This window comes from Sorex araneus, chromosome 4 (assembly GCF_027595985.1).
Source record: "Sorex araneus isolate mSorAra2 chromosome 4, mSorAra2.pri, whole genome shotgun sequence".
NCBI classification, from domain to species: domain Eukaryota; kingdom Metazoa; phylum Chordata; class Mammalia; order Eulipotyphla; family Soricidae; genus Sorex; species Sorex araneus.
In genome coordinates, this window is record NC_073305.1 from 142,481,691 (window position 1) to 142,493,967 (window position 12,277).

General features: G+C 35.8%; 1 protein-coding gene across 3 annotated transcripts in view; it reads left to right on the plus strand.

The window, feature by feature from the left end:
- Window positions 1–538: 538 nt before the first annotated feature.
- Window positions 539–12,277, plus strand: part of LOC101553008 (amine sulfotransferase-like) — a 17,913-nt gene continuing 6,174 nt past the window's right edge. The window contains exons 1-6 of one of the 3 annotated variants that reach the window (XM_004614012.2): window positions 539–643; window positions 1,838–1,986; window positions 2,558–2,766; window positions 5,118–5,244; window positions 7,167–7,261; window positions 11,833–12,019. In XM_004614012.2, coding sequence (XP_004614069.2) covers window positions 1,848–1,986; window positions 2,558–2,766; window positions 5,118–5,244; window positions 7,167–7,261; window positions 11,833–12,019 — 757 coding nt within the window. In that variant the 5' untranslated portion in view covers window positions 539–643; window positions 1,838–1,847. Of the gene's footprint in view, window positions 644–788; window positions 804–1,837; window positions 1,987–2,557; window positions 2,767–5,117; window positions 5,245–7,166; window positions 7,262–11,832; window positions 12,020–12,277 lie in introns of those variants that run through there. The other 2 variants (XM_055136451.1, XM_055136452.1) reach the window with 2 other exon arrangements.

The following is a 12,277-nucleotide window of genomic DNA, read 5'->3' on the forward strand; positions in this document are numbered from 1 at the left end:
TTTCTGAGTGCAGAACCTGGAGTAAATCTTTAGCACTGGAGATGTGGCCCAAAGCCACAATCAAAGAAGCAAACGAAACAAAACTGACTGATATGTGACAATGTCACTTTGAATAAAACTGCCATGGGGGTTAATCAGTTTGCAAACACGAAGCTGTGTGTTTTGGAAAGTGAAGTTAAATACTTCAGGTGGAGCCCTGAACTTTCTGTGCAGTACCCTTAGAAACTTCCATAGTTTCACAGGGAATGGTGAAACAGGGCTTGAACTCCAGCCCCCTGAGATAAATCTAATTTGTTTTTACTAACTATCCTTAATGCTCAAGAAAGTTGTTGCTATAATTTGGAAATGCATTTTTAATTTCCTGTATTGTTCCCAAGGTTAAATTATCGGACTACTATTTTTCTGTAATTATTTTTCATAACTACAAGTTTTGAATCCTTTGTTGTTTCTAGTATAAATTCCAAAGCCAATAAAATCTTGCCCAATATGTTTACCCAAACTATCCTGCCTATTGAATACTTCAAACTCTTGCCATTGGCCAAGAACACGCTGCAGGGAGTATTTATATCTCTGCAATAAGTCAATTTCTTACCTCCTTAAAACTACATCAGAAGTGGACTTTGCCGCAAGAGGTCTGCAAACAGTGAGTAATAAAAGGGTAGACTTGCAAAATGCCATTAAAGTCTATCTCTTCAATATACAACAGGATTCATTTTTTTTTCTCCTCAATTTTCTGGGTTTCTCAGTTTTCTCTCTTTTTCTTTTGTATTTCAGCACAGGAATAATGAGAAGAGGGCAAGCAGGTAGTAGACTGGTTAAGGTAGATGCCCAGACTGTTCTTGACCTAATTTGGTTCCCGCACACATGGTCTTCACAGAGTGGAGCCCTGAGCACTGGTTGACTGAGAATCAGTAGTGGTAACCTCAGGCCTCCTGAGCACCATGTGGAAGGCACCTTCATGCTCTGCAGGAAAAAAAAAGTAAAAAGAAGCAAGCTATCATTTACTATTTACAATTTATTTCTTCTGTAGTCATTAGGAATGCATAAAATATGACATATCACTGCCAAGATCCCATATGGATCTTTATACTGTCTCTCTTTTCCCTTGTTTTAATAAGATAGCATCTCTATAGCTCTTATCTGAGATTGAAGTGGAAAGTAGGAGCATGGCCTCTGAGTAACTCATGCCAGGAACTGAAAAGGGAATAAAGGGCTAATAAATCATGGCAGGTGTAGAACAGATCTAATAGTTAAAAAAAAAAACAGGACTTGAGAAGCAGCAAGAACATTAAGCATCTGCCTAAGACCTGTAACATCTTTTCTTGCAGCCAAGTAGTATTCCACTCTGCATAGATGAAACCGTGTGATTCGCTAGGTGAATGGAGAGATGGATCCTGCTTAGGTTAGAAGAGGGGTAGACAGAATGACTTTTCTCATAGGCAGGTTATAAAGAAACAAATGCCTAAAGGTAACATAAACTGCAAACTTGTTTTCAACAGGAAATTTATATGGGTGGTGGCAACATTTCCAAAGTAAAATAAACTTGTTATTTATAAAGATTTTGACAGTTGGGTATCTCCTCCAACTGTCAAAAGCTATGGTAATATTTCACTTGTGAGATTTCAGAGAAAACTGTTTTAGTTTCCTAGTATCTTAGTTTTCACCTCTTTGAAATAGTAATAATAATACAAAGAAATCAAATGGGTTTTCTTTGGATATTAAATAACTATATATAAGGCATTAGAACTGATATGCATCTGGCATTTCAATGTAGTTTGTCACATTTTTAGCATACAATTCTAAGAACATGAAAAGAATTTTCTCTTTTTACCTGTAGGTAAATAACTATGGACAGTGACGATTATTTACTGCACTTTAAAGGCTATAATTTTGAACGTTCTTTAGTTGATGTTGACTTACTAGAGAATCTAGAGGATTTTGAAATTAGAGATGATGATGTCTTCATAATTACCTACCCTAAATCTGGTAAGTTTGAAGTGTGGGGTTACAAATCATCAGTTTTCCTTCTCGTTTGGTAATAAATGTGAATAAATATGCCATCCCCTAGATATTTTTAAAAATGTATTAATTGTCTTGTATATATGTTCAACTTTGTAGAGAAATAATATGCTATGATGTAAGAAATATTAAGCTATAAAAGGGGCCTGAGCTCTTAATTTTCTTATATTTCCAAAACATGAAGGTCCAAGAAAAAGATATTTTTTTAAAAAAAGAAAGGGAAGCCACATAGAAGTGGAAGTTTGCACAAAAACATGAAAAATAGAGGTTGAGGGATTAATATGAATCACTCTAATGGAATCATAACAACCATAATTTTTCAAAAGAAATTAAGAACTTTTGATTTTATCTTTTTAGTTTTAGTGTAGGGTACTAACTTGGAGAAATTCATTAACTCTACTAAGAGCATAAGAGAAACTAAACGTCCCAAGTACATTATAGTTGTATGGCACTAACAATGACATGTATCATGAAAATGAACTCAGAGTTGAATAAAATTATTTATCTTTAATAAATAAATAATATTATTTATTTGCAGGTACCATCTGGACTCAGCAGATATTAAGCTTGATTTATTTTGAGGAACATCGTAAACAGACTCAAAAAACGGACACAATTGACAGAGCCCCATTCCTAGAATACAACATTCGAAATATGAACTACATCACCAGACCATCCCCTCGCCTTTTCTCTTCCCATCTGCCATATTATTTAGTGCCCAATGGTCTCAAGAACAAAAAAGCTAAAGTATGTCATAGAAATAGTTCTTAGCACTATTACCCCCAACTCTTTTTCTCTACCTTCACTCATTAAATTCTTACAAATGTGACTATTATATTTCTAAGTATTACTTTATGGGCTGGAGAGATAGCACAGTGGTAGGGTGTTCACCTTTCACGCGGCTGACCTGTGTTCGATTCCTCCGCCCTTATTGGAGAGCCTGCAAGCTACCAAGTGTATCGCGTCCGCACGGCAGAGCCTGGCAAGCTACCCGTGGCATATTGGATATGCCAAAAACAGTAACAATAAGTCTCTTAATGAGAGACGTTACTGGTGCCCGCTCTAACAAATCGATGAGCAACAGGATGACAGTGACAGTGACAGTGATTATTACTTTATACGTTGATGACGGAGAGATAGTACAGGGGTTAAAGTACTTACTTGATTCCAGGGCCATGTGGCCCCCTAACCATCACTGGTGCAGTCCTGGAGGCCTCTGAGCACCGCTCGCCTGAGTAGCACAGTATCTTCAGACCCCTGCATTCACTACTGACTTGGTAGACTGACAATCTTTAGGTTTGGTCCCTCTAGCCCTCTAAGCATCTCTTTGACGAATGAAAAATAAATAAAATAAAAAGCTTAGTTATATAAATTCTGTCACCATGCACATTTTTGCCTTACAAGCAAAAAATGGCTAATTTTCTTTTATGTTTGCCCATAAAATTCTATAATTTTAAATATTTTGCAGATTTTATAGCATGGACATAAAATATGAACTGCATTCACAGTACACCCCCTTGGTGAACAAGTATGTCACCAAGTAACTTACATGAAATATTCGTACATTTGTTTCTGGTAAAATGTTTCCCTGAGAATGGAATTTTTCAGGTTAAAGATTCCATAGTTTTTAATGTTATTGGTTATTAGCTCCTTACCTCTAACTACCAATTATGCTTCATTAAACAGCATTTAAGAATATTTTTTTTTCTTTAGCTGATTACTGATTGGAATTATCAGTCTTTGCTAACATTATAGGTTAATTTTTTCCTCTTGATTTTTTTTTAATTTCCATGAGCGAATTTTTTTTAGGTTTTAATAAAGTTGAATTTATATTGACATATTTTTAAATTTTTAAGTAATCTTATCTTTTAGACCCCCATTTCCTCTGGATTATCCTTTATTTTCAGGTTTGCCTAAGCAATGGGACAAATATTTTCCAAATGTAGCATTTACCTTCAAAGACTGAGTTTAATGTGATATTTCAAAACTAACTTTAATGTGTTGTTTTGAGTTTAATTTATTAATCTTCATAGTTTTTGATTCTTTGTCTGGCTCAAAATGCTTCCCATACCACAAAGATTATACTAATACTCTCCAGGTTTTTCTAAATGTTTGTATGTAAACTTGTATCAATAATGTTTTTGTTTTTACCATAACATTATAAATAAGACAATGCTGCATGTTAAAATATAACTTCCATGCTATTTGACAAAAATGTATGCTTTGAGGGGCTGGAGCGATAGCACAGTGGGTAGGGCACTTGCCTTGCATGCGGCCGACCCGGGTTTGATTCCCAGCATCCGTATGGTCCCCAGAGCACAGCCAGGAGTAATTTCTGAGTGCAAAGACAGGAGTGACCCCTGTGCATCGCCAGGTGTGACCCAAAAAACAAACAAACAAAATATGCTTTGTTGTTATTTTGTGTTGTTTGTTACTGTTTTTGGCATTATTGAATACACCATGGGTAGCTTGACAGGCTCTGCTGTATGGGCAGGATGCTATCGGTAGCTTGCCAGGCTCTTCAAGAGGAAAGAAGGAATCAAACCTGGGTTGGCTGCGTGCAAGGCAAACGCCCTACCTGCTGTGCTATCTCTCCAGTGCATGTAAGGAAAATTAAAAGTCTCTATGCAAAGTAATTTTCTATATTAATAATATTTATACAGATAATTTTATTCTTAGAAATTTGTCCTTGGGTTGGAGACATAGTACAGTGGGCAGGGCACTTACTCTGCATGTGGTCAACTAGTGATCCCTGGCACTTCAAATAGTCCCCTAGGTCTCAGGATTGATTTATTTTGTGTTGTTTGTTTTTGTTTTTGCATTCCACCTGGCTGTGCTAGGGTTTACTCCTATCTCTGAGATCAGAGATCATTCCTGGTGGGGCTCAGGTATTTGTGCTGAGGTTTGAACCCTGGGTAATGATTGCTCTGCCTACCCAGCACAAAGTTGAGAGTAAACCCTGACCCCAAAAAACAATAAAAAACTTGTCTTACAGACTTGTATATGTGAAATCTATCATTAATTAATATATTTTATTTGGATGTTTAAAAACTGTATAGTCATAAATTACCAAAATGATTTCATAATTTCCCCTGCAGATTGTTTATGTCTACAGAAACCCCAAAGATGTTATGACCTCATTTTTCCATTTTTCAAATTTGGTGGTTAAATTGGAAGTTGCTGAAAGCATTCAAAGTTACATGAACACTTTCCTAGATGGAAAAGGTAATGGAATTATTTGTTTATTAAGCAATATGTTTAACCAATATTACCATTGAATAAAATTTACAAACATAAGGATAATATTTGAAACCTGAAGAATGGTAAGGTGAGGGTATTTTAGGAAGACATAATGATAGGTAAAATGCAAATATTGCTACAATATGACAATTTAACCTATCAAGACTTATCTTCATCAACATTATTTGGAAGTTGTCTGCTGCTGAAATAATATTTTAACATAATTCAGTTAAAATATTATTTCAGCATGCTGCTGAAATAATATTTTAACTGAATTATGAGAATCAAAGTGATCTAGTCATAATAACTAGTTAGATCTAAAGCTAGATAGATCCAGTTGTTTGTGAATAGCAATGTTCAGGGTGATTGTAGCTTTCGCTTTTTAAAAAATTTCAGATAGTATGATTGTTTGATTTACATATATTGTGGAGAGTTATCACAGTAGGTTAAGAAAATACCCTCTTTTCTAATGCTACAATAAACAGAAAAAGGAAAAAGGGGGAAAATTTCTTTGTGGTGAGAACTCTTAGGATTTTCTCTCTAAACAATGAATCATTTTTATCCTTTTTTCTTTTTTATTGACTGAGGTACTTTGATTTTCTATATATATATTTTTTAATTTTATTGAGTCACCATGAGATAGTTACAAGCTTTCATATTTGGGTTACAATATTGTTAATGATGGTTTCCTGTGTACATAATTCCAACACCACATCATCAGTGTACCTGCTTCCTCCCTAAGGTTCAGTTCCTCGTTTCTTCAAACACCCCTCCACACACACACACACACACACACACACACACACACACACACGCACGCACACACGATTTTGTGGATCAGCTTCTGCTGTCTTGCCTTTCGCCCTTTTTTTATTACCTTGCTGTACATCTTTAAGTTCCACTTATGTGAGAGATCAATCTGTGTATATCCCTTTTCTTCTGATTGACTTTGTGCAGCATGATATCTTGTATATCCATCCAAGTTGTGGCAAACAGCATTTTTCCCTCTTTAGACCTGCACAGTATTTGATTATGTATATATGCCACAACTTCCTGATCCATTCATTTGCTGTTAGTCATGTTAGTTCATTTCATATCTTGGAAATTATACTAGGAACTACAATGAACACAAATGTGCATATATCCTTTCAAATAAAAGCTTTTGTATTTGACAGGGAATAGATACCAGAAGTAATATTTCTGGGTTATTTGGTAGTTCTATTTCTATTTTTTGAGAGATGTCCATATTGTTTTATGTGAAGACTAAACCAGACAACATTTTGACCTTAAAGACGCCACAAAAAACTATTATAAATAATAAACCAATACATTAAGGTTTCTGGTCATAGAATCAATACTAAAGATTCCATTCTATTACATTATGAAAATAATAAGCTACAAGAAAAATAAATTAAATAGACTATTCCTTTCAAAATAGTGCCCCATAACATCAAATACCTAGGAGTCAACTTAACAATGAAAGTGAGAGACTAATAAGTGAAAGGTATAAATCATTGCTAAGAGAAATTGGAGAAGATATCAGAAAGTGGAGATATTTCCTTCTCATAGATTGGAAGAATCAACATTGTTAAAATAAGCATCTTACTTAAAGTGCTATATGGATTCAGTGTAATACCCATTAACATTCCAAAAACATTTTTCAAAGACTTGGAATAAAATATAAAATTTGTGTAGAACCTTTTTGGGGGTTTAATATTTTCCACTGTTTTTTAACAGAAAAAAGCAGCTTTTAACAAAGGAAGGTTTTAATTAATTCTTTCCCCAAACTTCATTTTTAAAGGAAGCACAGTTGTCAAGAGGTGGGAGCTTTCTTTAGAAAGGATATAGTTTTTTGCTTAAAAAAAAAGCAACATACTTACCTTGCTACTTATTGATTTTTCTCACAGTGATAGGAAGCATTTGGTTTGATCATGTCAAAGGCTGGTATGAACACAGACATAAATTTAATATTCTGTTTGTGTCATATGAGGAGATGAAGAAGGTAAGAGAAGTATTTTTAATATATATTTCTTTGAAACCCTTCTTATCTTTGTATCAATCACCTACTTTTTCTCTGTAATAGTCATCTCTAATAGCCTTTATTGTGTAGCAATTTCCTGCTCAGCCCTAAATTATTGGTCTTCCTAAGGGTTTTCTTCTCACTACATAGTTATATTTTGTGATTCATTTTTATGAAAGTAGTTGGAGCAAAACTGCAGGCTCATATTTCTAGGGCAGCAGTTTAATAAACAAATATACTTAAATAAGAGCAGGGAATTCTGAAACAAAGGGGTTAAAAAACACTAAGATTTGACTAAGAAAGAGATTGTATTGTGAACTAAATTCTGTTATTTTTTTTTAAAAAAACACGAACACATTGGTAAGTAAGTTCCAGATGAAAACCCATAAAATGTATATATTTTCATTCAATCATTGCTATTTAAATAGTTGAGCAAATCTAACACAAAATGTATTTTATTTTGTGATTGCTTATAAGTCAGTTCTTATAATTTATTCAATTACTTAAGATATATTGAATGCCTACTATGTGACAGGCACCAAATTATTAGATAAAACAGAACTAAATTCATTATTTACAGAGATTATAACCTCACAGGGAAAAGTAATTCCTCAAGTAAGTGTACATAATTTAAAACTATTTTACTTGTTAAAGAAAAAGTTGCTGGCATGATCAGCATATGGAATAAAGGAATCTGAACTAAGGACTGATAACAAACTAAGCTTCTTTCAAAAAATAGCAGTAAATGAGAATGGTATCATTGGAATAGAATGCAGAATTTTAAAACAAGTAGGGCATAAAAGAAAAGGGAACATGTACATAAAAAATGAGGAAGTTTGGCTAGAGCACAGGGGCTTGGCTTAGGCATTTGCCTTACTCTGCTGACCTAGGTTTGATCCTTGGCACCTCATATGGTCCTCTGAGCACTGCCAGGAGTGATCCCTTACCATAGAGCTAAGAGTAAGGCCTGAGTACTAATGAATATGACACAGGAAACGAAGAGAGTGAGTGATATGTTATGGATACTTCCTATTTTTTTTTATTTCAATACCTATGTAGATAACTGTTCTTTATTAATGTGTTTAGGAAACACTAAAGGATAAGACCAGAATGAGATGATTATGGTTTTTGATTATTTACCTAATGTTCATCATACAGAGCATATTTTACATGTTTGTTGATGTTTAATATCTCCTTGGGAGCAATATCTCCTGTAGTTTGGTTTGGTATTCTTTTTAAATATCTACTTTATTTAAACAACAAAGTCTCTTGCCTCCTCACCTTGCTGTCTTCTCTGGGACCTCTCAAAGGGGGCGGGTTGAGTTTCCCTCCCCGCCATGAGCAGAGCCTCAGCAGTTAAAGACCTCCGGAACCCAGCCACAGCCATGCTCAAGGCCCCTCTCCGTACGTTTGGATGAGCCTCACGCATGAAGGAACCAGCAGAGGAACCCAGGTGTGCAGGACCCGGGGCCGAGACCTCCAAGGCTGTTCTGATCGGGACTGGGCCTCTTCCACCCAATTCCCCATTTTCCAGTAGCTAGGCAGTCACACCCAGAAACTGCCCCCGGCACCATGTAATCCATCAACAGCCAACATCCAGAGACTATAAAACCAAGTTACCAGAAGCGAGTGGCCGCATTTGCCACAGCGCAACATCTGATAGCATAATTCTCCCTGTTGGAGAACCTGACAAGCTACTGAGAGTTTACTGCCCTCTCGGGAGAGCCTGGCAAGCTTCCTGTGGCGTATTCATATGTGAAATACACTAACAATGATGGGTCTCATTCCCCTGACCCTGAAGAGCCTCTAATGTGGTACCTTTGGGAAGGACGAGTAAAGGGAAGCTGCTAAAATCTCAGGGCTAGGATGAATGGAGACCTTACTGGGCCCACACAAGCAAATCATTGATCAACAGGATGACAGTGATACAGTGATACAATGATACTTTATTTAAACACCCTGGTTTACAAAGTTCGTAATTGTTGCTATGGACTTTTGACGTTCCAACACCAATCTCACTACATGAGTGACCTTCCCTTCATCATTTTCTCCATTTTCCAACCACCTTACAAGCCTGCCTCCTTAGTAATAGTTGATTTTATATTGCTTGTTACAGCCAAAAGGCAATATGTTCAGTGTCAAAAGTGTTCAGAGTAGGAATCATTGATTTTTTTTATTATCACAGCAGTAAGATGTCAGTCTTTCACCATTGAGTATGCTCATAGTAGTATATAACTCATATAAGCCTTTTTACAGAGTTCCTTATTATCGAGAAGTAGCTTTTTGAGTATTTTTAATCATGAAAATGTATCATCTTTTAAAAAGTAAATTTTTGGAATCATTTATAATTATCAGATTCTGTCTTCATTCTTCAAATATGTTATTTTATATAGAGCAATTTGCATACTTTGACTCATCTTTGCATGCCAGAAAGAAATTTTCTTTGAACATTGTATAGATTCATTTTAATATGGCTTTAAATTGAATTTGTTTTGCTAGTAATAGTGATAATTTTGGCATTTATTATTTACAAGAGATATTGGCCATTTGTTTAATTTTCTTATAGTGTCTTTGTATAGCTTAGGTATCAAGCTAAAGTTAGACTTATGAAAGGGGGTTGGGAATATTTCTTCAAATTTTTTGAAGAATTTGAACAACATTGGTGTCACTTCCTTTTAAAATATTTTGTGAAACAAACAAGTAAAACCATCCACACCCGACCTTTTATTTCTTGGATACATCCTATTTATAGTTAAAAATGGCACAGTATAAGTTATTAACTTTACAATAGTTGAAAATCATATTTTTAACTGGAGGCTTCTTTTTTATATGAAATATAAATTTCATTAAGTTGCTAATAAATTGCATAGTACATTTATAATCATCATCATCATCATCATCATCATCATCATCATTCCATTGATCGTCTAATTACTCGAGTGGTCTCAGTAATGTCTCCATTCGTCCTAGCCCTGAGATTTTAGAAGCCTCTCTTTACTTGCCCTTCCCAATGATACCGCATTGGAGGCTCTTTCAGATTCAGGGGAATGAGACCCAGCATTGTTACTGGTTGTAGCATATGAATACACGATGGGGAGTTTGTGAGGCAGGAAACTCTGTTTTGATTTCCTTCCCATATGGGCAGGAAACTCTCGGTAACTTGCCAGGTTCTCCCAGATATCTTTCAGGAGCTTGGTTTTAAGTCTCTGGATGTTGGTCATTGGTGGGATTACATGGCATTAGGGGCAGTCCCTGGGTGTGACCGCCTAGCTACTGGAAAATGGGAAATCTGGGCAAAAGAGGCCCAGTAGTCCCGATCCAAGCAGTCCCTGGGTCCACACTCCTGGGTTCCTATGCTGGTACCTTCATGTGTGAGGCTCGTCCGAACGTGTAGAGAGGGGCCTTGAGCATGGCTGTGGCTAGGCTCCAGAGATCTTCGGCCTCGGGAGCTCTTCTTGGGGCAGGGAGAGAAGCTGAAGCCCACCCCCTCTGAGGGGGCCCAGGGAAGATAGCCAGGCACGCAGGCAAGAGATTCTCTGCATCGCTCTCTTCCTGGAGCGTGGTTTAAAGTCTCTGGATGTTGGCCGTTGGCTGTATATATATATATATATATACATATATATGTATATGTATATATATGTATATATATACATATTTATTATATAATAATGCTATAGTATTGTTATATAATAGACTTTGTGCTTGATCACTTTTCCTGGTTATAGATTAACATAAATGATCCATGTATGTTATGCAAATGTAGATTATACTAATATAGGACTGGAGCGATAGCACAGTGGGTAGGGCTTTTGCCTTGCATTTGGCCAACCCCGGTTCGATTCCTCTGTCCTTCTCAGAGAGCCCGGCAAGCTACTGAGAGTATCCCACACAAGCAGCAGAGCAAGCTACCTGTGGCATGTTCGACAGGCTAAAAACGGTAATGACAAATCTCATTATGGAGATGTTACTGGTGCCTGCTCAAGCAAATTGATGAACAATGGGACAACAGTGCTGCTACATACTTTTTAGAATATTTGGTGAATAGAATATTTTTTTTTTTTTTGAGGGCAGGCACACTTTGTGGTGCTTAGTAATTCTTCCCTCCCCTATCTCTCTTTTCCCTAGAATGTGTTTTCAACTTCAGATTCTATGGGTTTTCGGGGATATCACCCCTTTGTAATTCAAGAAAGACTTACAGTTTTTACTTTTTCCCTCATGAAATTATAAACCTAATAAATACAATTTGCATAAATTTAAATTTCTCATTATGTAGCACACTTTCTCAAACATGTAAGATATGATCAAAGTGTTGGTTCAATAAATGGCTGAGTCAATGGATAAAAATATGCTGCCTATAAAATTAAACAATAGGAAACTTTAAGAAAGCTGACAACTTTCATAGATGAACTGAAGAAGTAATATGTATGTCCTTATTAGACTTTAAGTCTAGAATAAGATCAAACAGTTTTGGTTTTCAAATGTGATAAAAATGCAAGTGTGCATCTCATGTATTACTTATATACTAAATAGATTTTCAAACTCAAAACTTTCAGGATCTCAAAAGTGCTGTGCAAAAAATCTGTAAGTTTCTTGGGAAAGAACTCAGTGAAGATGACTTAGATGCTGTTGTGACGCAAGCTACATTTAAGAATATGAAATCTGATCCACGAGCAAATTACAATGATATATTAAAATATGAGATTGGAACAAGAAATGATACTGGGCGTTTCCTGCGCAAAGGTAATAATATACTCTGTGGTTTAAATATACTCTGTAGCATATCATTACATTAGAAAGCCAGAATTTAAAAGAGATCTTTCCATGGCCTTCTTTCAGTGCTTAGCAATTGCTCATATATTGGGGTGATGAAAATAGTTCAAATTTTCACTGGGAGGAGATACTGTGTGAGTTTTGATGTGGTAGCCCCAGGATTTATTGAGCATTTAACATTAATCTGTGTTGTGACGTGGGAAAGGAGCAGAATGGTCTTATGAACTT